Source organism: Mauremys reevesii, linkage group 2 (assembly GCF_016161935.1).
Source record: "Mauremys reevesii isolate NIE-2019 linkage group 2, ASM1616193v1, whole genome shotgun sequence".
Taxonomy (NCBI): Eukaryota; Metazoa; Chordata; order Testudines; family Geoemydidae; genus Mauremys; species Mauremys reevesii.
Genome location: NC_052624.1, coordinates 271,539,758 through 271,553,225, shown reverse-complemented (window position 1 = coordinate 271,553,225; position 13,468 = coordinate 271,539,758). Strand labels below are relative to the sequence as shown.

Here is a 13,468-nt window from a genome sequence, read left to right as displayed (position 1 = left end):
ACCCTAACTTCGTCGCTGCCTTCAGAGCTAGGCAACCAGAGTGACGGTTGTTAGCCAGGCACCCAGCTCTGAAGGAAGTGCCACCAGCAGCAGCACAGAAGTAAGGGTGGCAATGCCAAATCATGCACCGCTGCCTTCAGAGCTGGGCAGACAGAGTGGCGGTTGCTGACTAAGTGCTCAGCTCTGCAGGCAGCAGCGCAGAAGTAAAAGTGGCAATACCCTACCATCCCATCCTTACTTCTGCACTGCTGCTGATGGCGGCTCTGCCTTTAGAGCTGGACACCTGCCCAGCAGTCACCACTCTCCAGCTGCCCAGCTCTGAAGTCAGCACCGCCACCAGCAGCAGGGTAGAAGTAAGGGTAGCAGTACCGCAATCCCCCCTACAATAACCTTGTGGACCCCACACACACACGCACACCTCCTTTTGGGTCAGAATCCCTACAATTACACCACCATGAAATGTCAGATTTAAATAGCTGAAATCATGAAATTTATTTTTTTTAAATCCTATGACCGTGAAATTGACCAAAATGGCCTGCGAGTTTGGTAGGGCCTTAGTTATAAGTTACAGTTGCAGAGTTCCTATCAAAGTTTGCCTGTTATGTATTCTCATCTCTTTAACAGGCCCATGCAAATCCTGTTTGGACTAAACAAAACACTGAAGCGTCTAACACAAGGAAAAAAATCTTACAAAGGCGAGTGGATAGAGTAGATTAGAGGTTCTCCAACTGTGGTCTGCAGACCACCACTGGTCCGCGAGCTCCATTCAGGTGGTCCACGGATAGTTCCCTCTAAGGTGCACGCCTGGGCAGCCGCACATGAGAAAATGAAAGGCCACCCACCAAATTAGTGGAGCCATGCTGGTGTGGCTCCACTAATTAGGTGCTTGGACCCTGGAGAAGACACACATGTAAAGTGAGGTGGTGGCCTTGGGGGGAATAGGAGGTAGGTGGGAGGGGGCAGCGGGATGAGAAGAGGGGGTGGGGGAAATCTGGGATGTGCAGATGGCCAGAGAAAGAGGCGACTTTCCCCAGCTCCAGGGATGTGGCTGCCGGGGAGAGACCCCCCCTCCTTCCCAGGCTTGGGGGCTGCCGCAGCAAGGGAGACCCCTTCCTTCCCAGTCCCAGCTCGGGGGCTGCTGTGGCCAGGGAGAGAGAGAGCACATCCACCACATTAGAAAGGTAAGACTACAGATATTAAAATATGAGTTGTGTGTGCTTTCATTTGTAGAACAAAAAACAATTACTACTACATTTTTTTTAATATAGTGCTTTTATCCAGAGTGCTTTACAATAGTTAGCTAATGGCATAAACAACATTTGGAAAGATCATTAAGTGGTATGCTGAGTCCCTCAGCAATTTTCAAGTGGTCCGTGGGAAAAAAAAAAAAAAGTTTGAGAACCACTGGACTAGATTATCTAATCAGAATTTTCATTCTCTATGATTTAAGTAATAGGGACTCCAGGTGACCCTGATAGTAAGACCAATGGGAAACAAGTATTTTAAAATAATGCTAGTTCTTCATTCACAAATCCATATACAAGACTACTAATATACATTTGACAACCAGACAGTAGAAACAGCCAACAATTTTAAACCTGATGTTCAGAATTCCCCACACACACACACTTTATGCACAGAGCTTGTTGTTGCCCAGGCAAAAAGTAGGTGTTTCAGAGCTGCTTTGTCCGGGAACTTTTACTTTATTACTTAATATCTCTAATAAATAACGTTGCTGAGGAGACTCAGCCCACTTGAATGTGCCTAAAGGAAAACTAAAGCAGAGGCAGCAAGATATCTTTGATGTTTGAAAGTCTTCTCCTGCAATCTGTGGCCCCAAGAAGAAGCTACCTCTTAACAGAGATTGTTATCCAAACTGAACAGTCTACAAGATATACCTACTGCATTCCATGGAAAATTAGATACCCTCACAATTAATTCAGAACACATTAAACTGGAGGTATATCACTTAGTGAACTCTAGGCTCTCCTAAAGTAACTCATTTAGAACACTGGAATACCGCAAATCCATCAGTAACCCAGATAACTTTTCATTAAGAAGTTGTGAAAAGCGACAGGGTCCTGTGGCACCTTATAGACTAACAGACGTATTGGAGCATAAGCTTTCGTGGGTGTCCAATATGTCCGTTAGTCTATAAGGTGCCACGGGACTCTTTGCCGCTATTTACAGACGCAGACTACCATGGCTACCCCTCTGATACTTGACACCATTAAGGAGTTGTTATCATGCTTCTGTGCCACACAAGGATCTACTACAGGAAACTGTATTATATTCCTTACTATGTGTGTTGCATCAGTTTGATGGATTTTTTTTTTTAAATTAAGCAGAACATTGTCTCCAGTCCAAGATGTGCAAAGACATTACTTAAGAAAACCAAATTAATCAATCATTAATTTACTGCAAAGCAGAACCCCACTAATTTGCAGTACTGAGTGGAAGTCATCATGAGTTCATGCAATTCATAAGTTAACAAAGAAGACCTCAATTCTGCAGCTTGCTCAAAAGAGGATCCCCCCCTGAACTTATGTGGGTGCCAATTAACATGCGTAAGTGCACAGATCCTTTCGTATGGAAAAAGTTGCAGGGCTGGGACTTAAGTGACCCCAAATAACCATTACAAAATGTACTGTTTAATTTTACAAATTTAGTTTAAGTTTATAGGCGACAACTTGAAATAAAAAAAGCAGCTGCATCATCTCCATTTTGTCCCTCTGGAGTAACTTTTCTACAAATGAAGTTCTGAATAGAGGAGTGGATGTGGATTTGTTCCAGAGGGACTTTCAAACCAGCAAACTCACCAATGCTGCTAAGAACCGGATATATGGACTCTGAAGTCTCTGTGTGTATCTGACTGCTTTACCATTTAATAACTCTTCTTGTTCTTCCTTTTTTCCTTATAATAAACCTTTCGCTTTAGACACTAAGGAATTGGCTGGCAGCATGGTATTTTGGGTAAGATCCAAACGAATACTGACCTGGTAACGTGGCTGAGTCTTTGGGGTCAGAAGAACATTTTGTATAGAGAGCAGAGTTTTCTAAATAACTTCTGGACATATGTTCTGACTGGGAGCCAGAGAACTGGAATGCAATAAAGGGGGCTGTGTAATTTTTTTTTTATTATTATTATTATTTTTCCTTCTTCTTGATAGCCAGTGTGAGGAATCAGAAGCACTATTTGTGACTGGCTGGTGAGTTTAACTTCAGCAGCCTGCCCTGATCTTGGCATTTTCAGTGAAGGCTGTCACAGGCACACCAGGTCACAGTCCTCCTATGGAAATTTATTTTGTTACTGTACAACTGGTTGCCCCTTTAATACCTCTGCATAGTAACATAAGGTACACATTCTTTTAGAAATTATGAAGTCTTTTCTAGTGCTTCAGTGCATTAATAAATGCTTATGCTTTTTAAACTTTCCTTTAAGACTCTTCCTAGTCTCCTTCCAGCAATGCAATTGCCATTACTTCATAACAAACTGGGACAGAACTTTTGGTTGTCTCCAAAGCCAGTGGTATTGTTACTCCACTGATCTACTAGCAATGATTCAGTGTGCGTAGTATACTCAGAATGCCATATCCAGAGCCCATGTAGATAACATTCCTCATACAATAAAGGGAATTATTCAGGAGATAAAAGGTGTTATAAACTAATGAACACACTTGTTCCAGGAAGAGGTCTATTCAGAATGATCAAATTATCATGACATTGAATTGAAGACATAGGTCAAATCACAGACCTTACGTCAAACTCTTGGGACAGGGTTGGCTTTATTACTCTTTGTGTAGTGCTTTGAGATTATCAAAAATGGTAACTGCAAAGTATTAATATAATAAACAGACGTACTGATCTACCATAGCACTCTATGTACAAGCATAAACATTTGGATATATTAAAAAGTAATTATGTTCTCAATAAAAAGGAAATTTACCAGTGATCTTGTTAAGACGAGCTCTCTTTGCCTGAAATGAGTTGCCTAGATTACTTTTCCTCTTGTGCGATAATGTGCTCTCTGCCCGCACAAACGCCATCTTTGGAACGTCCACTACTGGGAATCCTACTTTTAAAAGAACAGACATGGAAGAGTTCATCTACAAATTCACATTTCATAAACATTTCTGATCAACTGTAAATATTTCAATGCAAAATATATTCTAAAATGAATTAGTAGGCTTTTATGTGCCATAACTGGCAGTTTAAAGATTTACAATTAACAGGATGCAGAAAAATATTAACTTATAACTTAAAATTTCAAGGTAACAGATATTTGTTGAAGTGAACGTCAGGATTTACTGATTCAGAGGTAAAAATCTAGATAGCCCTTAAAACATGGAGACATATGTATTACATCGTCTTCAAACATATCTAGAAATCTCCATTATAACCATCAACCTTTAGAATTTAAGTGGGTTTTTTTGTTTTGTTTTTTTTTTAAAAACCTCTTAAAGGAAAATGAAATAAAGAGATCTAGAAAAATAAACTACTGATCTCCTCTGAGCCATTTAGGAAACAGAAATTTGCACATAAATCTAAATGATTAACACTGCTCCAGACTTCGGTATTGACATCTACTAAGATACAAACACTATCTTCCTCTAGTCTAGAACCATTGGCAGTATCATTTTGCAATATGAACAAGAGAGATTCTGAGGCCAAGAGTAACTGGACAGGCAGAAAAAACAGTACACCTCTACCCCAATATAATGCGACCTGATATAACATGAATTCGGATATAACGTGGTAAAGCATTGCTCCCGAGGGGGGGAGGGGAGGGCTGCACAATCCAGCGGATCCAAGCAAGTTCGATATAACGCAGTTTCACCTATAACGCGGTAAGATTTCTTGGCTCCCGAGGACAGCGTTATATCTGGGTAGAGGTGTATTTGCAGCCTTTAAAAAAATAAGAACTAGAATATAGTTTGTACCGAATGGTTCACTAGATGTAGGCTCCTCTTCCTTTTTCTGGACTTCCTGCATGATTGTAGAGGTTGAGGTTTCTTCCTTCTTTGAAGGTACTTTAAACCATTTTCTCTCCTCTTTATCTTTATTGCTGTTTGCACTGGTCCGAGGTTTACTTCCTGCTTTGTTCTTGGCTGCTGCTGCAGCAGCAGCTTTGACCAAAGCTATCCAATCCTCCAAAAAGAAAACAAAGGTGGAGGAGTATTAGTAGCTGTTTGCGACACTATTTACAAATAGTGAGCATTCTCATCCAGAAATTGCCAAGTACATTTATGTTTAGTTTTATGACTATTGCCCAGGATTCAGTAAAATGTACTTCCCAAATTGCCTACATACTGTAACTAGAATCTACCTCATGGATTTTAAAAAAAATAACAAAAACACTGCATATGGAAATCTCTCTCCATGATTAGCCTTTCAAGCACTATTGTGCCTTAATAACTAATCTGTATACTATAAGAGTTACAGAAATACAGGCTCTGTCATACTGGAACAGGCCATTAACTCCATTATCCTGTCTCTAGCTGTGGCCTACACTAATCTAGCGATTTCAAATGGAAGACCAATCCCTCTGTGCCCCATACATGTCTTGCAAACTGCACAATACAAGGGCAGGAGAATTCTTTAACACCTAAGCCGTGGGTCAGGTAATGACCTGAAGCAATGGTAACTCTGGTACAGCAATTTCTAGAGTATCTGCAAATACTATTCCTACTGTATTAAATTTTCAAGCTTTATCCAATAATCTCAAATGGCTCTATAAACAGCAATTAACTGTCACAATCCACCTGCAAGGTAGGAAGAGCTTATTACCATTTTAGAGATGGGTAGGTAAACTGGCACACAGGGAATTCAAGTGACTTGCCCTTGGCCACACAGTGAGCAGTAGCAGAACCTAGGTGTCTTGACCCTGATCCCCTCTTCTAATGACTTGACAACTCTACTACAGTAACCCATTTGTCTTAACATCTTGCAGCAGTGTTTTCCATAGAAAAATTTTGTTACATAAAAACAATTGTATTCACCAACTGAATATATTTTTAAACTTTTTGAAGGAAAAGATTTATTTTAGACCATCTGACTGTTTGATCTCATTAATGTTTTATATGTAGGTACGCATGTTATGTTTAAATTGTACTGTGTGTGCATGTGCATGAAAGGTGTTATAATATCCCTAGAGCAAAGACCACATTTTCTTCTCTGGTGGAGACAGCACTCAGTAAGTAATAAAATATTTCCTTTATTCATTTAAAATGTGCTGTATTTCATCTGGATTGTTTCCTTGCTACTGTATTATGGGATATATTAAAAAAACAGTACCTGACTGGCTTTATATATGGAGATATACCTATCTCACAGATCTGGAAGGGACCCTGAAGGGTCAGAGTCCAGCCCCCTGCCTTCACTAGCAGGAACAAGTACTGATTTTGCCCCAGATCCCTAAGTGGCCCCCTTGAGAATTGAACTCACAACCCTGATTTTAGCAGGCCAATGCTCAAACCACTGAGCTATCCCTCCCCCCTTTCACTCTTCCAATCATACTTCACTTCTTTCCAAACTAAACAATCCAAATCCCTTTAATTTCTTTACATATGGAAACCTTTCTATACAACACCTCTACCAGTTTTTCCAATTACCATTCAGTGGACCTTTTCTATTTTCTGTGCTCCCTTTAAGGTGTCATGGGGACATACCTTCAGTTAAAAATCTTTTTCTGCATTATTCTCTCTCTTCTTCATACAGCCCAACCTTTAATTCAAATTTCTACCACTGTTTTGCACTGAATATGTATCTCCACTGTGTAATAAACTACACATTTTGTGACAGTGATAGTTTCAACACATCAATAGTAAGCAAGGTCCCTTTTTCAGGACGTTAGACACTGATGCAAGAAGATCAAGTAACTTTCCTGTGAAGTTAACATTCTCCCCTTATTCTGTAGTCCTCAGGATAAGTTAGTTATGTATGTGTCTGAATATCATTAACTTAGTATTCACCTCTACTGATTGAGCTAATACCAACTACACATATTAAAAAGACAAAGTCTCTGCCCCCAAAAGAGTTTCCAGTATGAATCTGAGCTAACCTACAAAATTGTAAAAGTGTAGACCCACTTCTGCAATTTATATTTATTTTTTTATTTACTTAGTGCAGTTTAGGTCAACAAGTTGATAGATGTAAGCAAGAGATGGAATGTACAGATTATTTGGTGCCGCATAGGCGGCACTGCCCCAGTGATGTCCATAAATGGGGGTCCTGCTGAGTCAGACAGTGGTATGATGATTTTGGGGTTAAATCCCAGCAAGGTTTCTAAGCTCAGGCTTTCAAATTCCCCTATGAAAGTGTCACCCTGAGAGGAGGGTGACTGGGGTTAGGTTTCTACCTATACTTGTGCACAAGCTTTTTTTAAGCTCAGAGCCATACAAAGTTTTGGAGGTGCAGGTAAAGAGGAACCACATGGAGGCTGCATGACTAGAAGCCAAGACGGGAAGATCTGGAGACAAGAATTGTCCTATTTATATTGTTTTTTGTTTAAAGACTGTTATACACAATGAAGGAAACTGGCCAGAGACTTTGCTAGTCTATTTTTATTTTGGCTGAGTGCCCCATCACGGATAATTTCATGTGTAAGAAACTAAAGGATATATTCTTCTCTTGATAAGCACAGAAATTCCTGTTCAGAAAGAAAGCATCTTCAAATGTAAGCTCAGAGTTTATTTACAAGCCTTTATAAAACTTGTATAAGGAAAAATAAAGAAGAAGAAGAAGAAAGGTGGACTCTAATCTGAATGAGTTTCAAGTCTTTCTTGAATTGGGATTGTTACCAGGTTTCTAACCTAACAGCCAGCCACAATACTGAGATGTAGCCAGACTCTCAGTAACCTGTCATTCAAATAATTTTAATCACATCAGTAACAGCAGCTTTTTTGTCATGCACTATATATACAAATTCCAGGATTCAGTTATTACCAAGTTAAAATGGAGCAATCTCCTGAAATAAGTTCATCCCCTTCCTCCCCAGTGCTCTGAATAGCCATTATAAATCACTTTGTTCTGATTACCCATTGCCTATGATCAAACCACAGCCAACATGGCAGCCTCCGCTTCTGAGCCACAATGTTCTCCTCAGATAACCTTTTCCCACCTCAGTATTTCCTCCCTGCCACTTAAGGAAGACTTAGTTCCTTTCTTTCTCCTCCTACCCCCCACTACAAACATTTGTTTAATTATCCTGTCCAGGGCTATATGGGGCAACAGAGTAACAGAAAGCAGTCAGAAGATAAAGCAGCAGTTCCGGTTTTGGACAAATAGATGGAATTCTGAGAAAGTCAAAGCAAAAGGATTTGCATAGTAACTTATTAAAGAAATCACTGTGCTCTAACTGGTCAAAAATAGCCCTTGCTAGAGTTCAGGGACTGGCATACTGCATGACTATATAGCAAACCAGTCATTAAAAAATCAGATCAACTAAGCCAAACTTCAGGAAACTGCATAATAAAGAAATAAGTTAGCAGGAACCATCCAGCATCCCTATACATTGATTGGCTAGGACAATTGCATCTTAAATACAATTAATTTTGTAATTTTATAACTGCAACAGTGGGAAGGCAAAAAGCAGTAGCAGTTCTAAAATCCATCCCTTCTGCCAACAGCTGGATTCATGTCTTGCCACCTCTCTCTTCAGCTATCACAACTACCACCTCTTCACTTCTCTATCTAAAACACGGCAGTTAACTTCCTCTTTGGCACTCCTACCAGATTATCCTTCCCACCATGCACACATCCACACCCCTTTCTAGCTCACTGGCTGTTTCGGAATCAAGACTGGATTCCTTGCTCTCACATTCAACACCCTACGCAGCTCTGCCTCACCTACATCTCAGCTCTTGTTTTCTCCTATCATCTCTTCTTTGTCTCTGTGCCAATTGTGCCTTTTTAACCTCAGCTTCCTCGTCCTATGTACCAAGTTCCCTCCCTCTCCTTCAAATCCCTCCTCAAAACTCACTTCTTTTGGTTCGATTTCCGTCACTAATCTCAGCTCCGGCGCTATCTGCTCCCTCTCGCGCGCCTAATTATATTGAAGATAAAACAAAAACACATGAAACAGAACAAATAAGTTATCTGAATTATTTGTAAGTGCTCCCCAAGGGCAGTTTTCATTCTCCCCCTTTTCCATTTCTTCTCTTCCCCACCTCAGTTGCATTTCTGTCTAAATTTTAAAACGTAGATAATCCAAGCAGGAACCTGGCCTGTAGTCTCCATATAAATAAGAATACAAAAATATTTGTATAGTTTGTTTTTGCCTTTCCACCCTCACAGCTGAAACTTCTGAATACTCACAAATACTGTAGCGTTAAAAAAAATTTACTTAGAATGTTACAAGTTCTACAGTATCGCTCACTTTAAAGAGACAATGTGAACTTAAAATCACATTTCCATCTGAAAATATTACACCTATTTTTGTTACAAATAACTCCAAAGATTACTGGAATAGAAAAATAAAAAAATAGTCTCTTCAAGGTGCTTAATTTGTACATTTGACAGTACTTTGGGTATAACCACTTTCACTGTTCTAGTGGTCACTTGCATCACTCATACACTGCTCTTAGTTACACACAAGAGACGACACAAACGAAGGGAGCAGAAAAAATCCTTATATAAAAATGTTAATGTTATATTTTATACAGACTCACTATTTTAAAGATGCTAGAAAAATGAATTTGTAGTCAACTTTTAGTGAATTAAAAATATCAAAACGTTGCCCCTGTAATTCTCAGGTCAGCTTACACACTAATGGACAAATTATTTTTGCGCACATTCAACATTTTCAGAAAAAAATGTTGCATGTTAATACCTTACTATTATTTTTAAAAAGTTATACAATTTTAAACCTCTATAACAACTCTATATACAAGTATTTTTGGGAGGGAAAGGGGCAGGAGGGGGGAGAAATCACAACAGGAAAAAAGTTCTGGGTCTGAATTTAACAATTAGTATCACAGGTTCATCTGATGCATGACTTTCATATCAAATTATGTTGGGGGTATTCTTTGAGAAATCATATAAAAACCTATGCCTGTGCAATAATTCCTAGTAAGTGTCTTCTTTTAGAATAAAAGAACAATTTTAATTTGAAACAAAACTTAGTCTTAGATAACTTTGACCTTCAAACCAATCTTAGGCTGTATTTTTATTTTTACAACACAAATACTTTTGAAATAAAGATGGATATTTTTTGCCATAGCGTAATAGATTTACCTAGTCTCCTGTCCAGCAGTTATATTACTACCTAAAAAATGAAACCCAGAGCCTGCTTTGAGATCAAGAGATTTGTACTCCTGCCTCTGATTTGGGGGACTTAGAAATGTCAAGATTAATCTCATCTTTCATTTTATATGTGAACATTTCCTAGCCCGTGTAGAAATCAAAATTAATCGCCAAAAATGCAAGTTTGTCCCAGTGATTATTCCTCAAGATCTCCACTATAGCCACTCAGGTTTGGCCTCAGATGCATGAAATCAAACACCACAAGTGTCTCAATATTTGAAGATAAGCAGAATAATGTATTGCGTTTGTAAGAGTGCCATTCGGACTGCTATTTATGGCACTAGCATGCCTACAGACTTTCTCCCATCACTGGCTGGTTGTTTCAACTGAGCTTTTGTTTCTCAGCTGAGAAGTCAAAGTGGCCTTTAGCTACAGAGCAGTATCTCAATAGTGTAACAGAGAACATGATTTAGTGAAACAAGCAAAGGACACTTCTGAACTCTAATCAAAGCTCACTATTCTTCTTTATTCAAGTCGCAACCTCTCTGCCTAACTTTCCCTATTTGTAAAATTGAATGAAATAATGTTTAACTTCTTACCTCATCGGGTTATACACAATTAATGTTTGTACAGAAACTCAATAGAATACACATTATCATCAGCCTCTTGCTGGATGGTTATGTGAGTATTTAATTAAAAAAAAAAAAAAAGGGCGGCGGGGGCGATTGAAGTCTGAAGATGCCCAAAATAATCCATTTCCTGTCCTTCTCCAAAGTCCTAACTTCTTTGCATGATTGTCATATCATGATTTAAAGCTATCAGTTACACAGAAGCATGCACAAATTATTGTTTAAAAGACCCTCCCATTTCTCTATTTGCAAATAGTCATATAAAAACCAAACCCAGTAATTTATTCATTTTTATGTCATTTTCCAGAGCAGATTAGACGTTTGAATTCTGCTCTTCCAAGTAAAAGAACAATTTCTTGAAAAACTGGGGACTATAACTATTTGCGTTTTATCAATTGGCTCGCTTCTTTTAGCAAGTTTCAACAGACAATCATTTCATTTTTTAAAAAGAGCTAAAATTTCTCATTACCAGCACAATTACTCTAAAAAGATTATTGCTCAAAGCAGGCTTCATACAAATTTGGAGACTAGATAAAACTTGGATAAAATTCTTAAGTATTTAAGTTAAAATCCTGCTATTGATCTTAGCTTGTATCTGTGTATCTCATAACCTGCCTCCCTTCCAGGTAGGGTGCTACTCTCTTCTATGACGGCATTGAGACTGTTACAGATAAAAGGTTTGGCATAGGGAGATAAAAAAAATGAACCAACTGTGAATTAATAAAAGAAGGTGGTAGAAATCTGACATTGTAACAAATCCACCAGCAGCGGCCCACTGATGGGCTAAGGCCTCTTCTAAAGGGCCATAAAGACCAAGGAGGAGAGAACCTGTTAGCCCCTATGTAGTCCTGGGTTGGGACCATTGGAAAGAGAACAGTCAGGGAACAGATGAGCCAGTGAGGAGAGCATACTGCACTCAGAGGTTTCATAATTGAGGTGACATCACTAGCACAGCACATGCTAGGGCATCCCCTGCAGTTAAGAACTGGTGAACCAACATATTGAGGGACCTAAAGAGAAGGTAGCAGCAAGTTTAAAATCATTTGTGTTACATGGCCCTTCCTGCATGGGGTATTCAGCAGATAATTTGTTCACAGGTCACTTAATACCACATGCCCTGTTTAGTAGTCAACACAAACAAGCAAGAAAAGATGCCTAATATCCTCACCTGCCCTTTGGCATCCTCAGGCATAGATTTGATATGCATCCTTTTTAGGCATCGAATAACTCCATCATAGAACTGTACTGTGAAGGTTCCTAAAACAGGATTGATGCAATCACTATGAGTAGTTAGAAACATACCTACCTCACTACTTCCCCAAAATGCTACAAATACATGCAGGACTGGGTCTGAAATGACTGTGTGACATCAGTGAGTGCTTTGGCTCTGCAAATACTATAGGATTGAGCATCTATTTAAAATTTTTCCCTTCATAGTTACAATCACATATCCTCCTTGGATCACATCAAGATTAAAAGGGACACAATCAAGATAGAAGTGCTTAAAAACCCTCTTTATTCACAATGAAAAACTCAGTGTTGAGTTCTATGGGACTATAAGATGAGACAAGCGCATAAAGTTACTGAGATATGTGTTTGTGGTTTCAGGACCTTGGACAGTTGAACTAAAACTGTAAAACCTATTTTATATGATTACATCCTTCATTTCTCACAGTTTGGACAATAAGTAGTGCTTCATTTTTGTTTATAAATTTCCACTTTATTAATCCAAAAATGCCACATATTATCAGTACATTTAAACCAACACCCAAAAACAATTTTCATTAGTTTTTAAATAAAATCTATTGCAATGCTTTTATTGTAAAACAAAACAATGTAAACGTTAAGCTACTTTAAATTTTATGCCTAAACTAGCTGGCATTTTCCTTTTAATATTGCATTTACTTTATCTTATTTCACTGATTACCAAAGCTCAGAAATGAGATTGTTTTAAATGTTTTCTAGAAGAACTGAGGTACTGTAAGCATATAAATGTAAACCCAAACCAACAGTACTGTGAAGGGTTCTATAATATTGAGGCAAGGATGTTCGTCTTGCTACTATAAATGAAAGTTACATTACTATAAAGTGGAGGAGGTACCCCAAGTTTTTAATTTCATAGAAATAAAAGATGGTAAATGCTCACTAGATCAAACCCATACCTCCCCCTCATAGACTAGCAATATGCTTCCTACAGTATGTTTAACGTAGTGAATAAAACCGTATGTAAACACATTTTGATTTTAAACAGTATAGCAGTGTTCCTGGTAAACAAATAAAAGTACTTACAGATGCACTGTATTTATATACATACCCTCCTTGTTAATTGCTTCAATCTTAGCAGGATAATATCGACAGTCTGTCCAACGAGCTAGCACCTCTTCTCCAGGTTTAAAATCCTAATTTAAACATTTTTAATTGTTAATATCTTGCCCTGCAAACCTTTCCTAAACAAACTTAAGCTTTATAACTTAGCAATATTTACCTTGGAAAAAAAAATTGATACCATTAGGTTTGGCAGAATTCAATTTTTACTTTTTATAACTTTGACAAATAATATTGATCTTTATTTTTAAGCATTTTTTAAAAGTTTATTG

General features: G+C 38.4%; 1 protein-coding gene across 12 annotated transcripts in view; it reads right to left on the bottom strand.

The window, feature by feature from the left end:
• The window catches only part of PHF20L1 (PHD finger protein 20 like 1), a 78,217-nt gene that overhangs the window by 44,624 nt on the left and 20,125 nt on the right, over positions 1–13,468 (bottom strand). For 6 of the 12 annotated variants that reach the window (XM_039525336.1, XM_039525341.1, XM_039525334.1 and 3 more), the window contains exons 4-8: positions 13,186–13,270; positions 12,040–12,128; positions 8,981–9,043; positions 4,941–5,148; positions 3,947–4,075 (exon numbers count right to left, since the gene is read on the bottom strand). In XM_039525336.1, coding sequence (XP_039381270.1) covers positions 3,947–4,075; positions 4,941–5,148; positions 8,981–9,043; positions 12,040–12,128; positions 13,186–13,270 — 574 coding nt within the window. The remainder of the gene's footprint in view (positions 1–3,946; positions 4,076–4,940; positions 5,149–8,980; positions 9,044–12,039; positions 12,129–13,185; positions 13,271–13,468) is intronic. The other 6 variants (XM_039525340.1, XM_039525345.1, XM_039525346.1 and 3 more) reach the window with 3 other exon arrangements.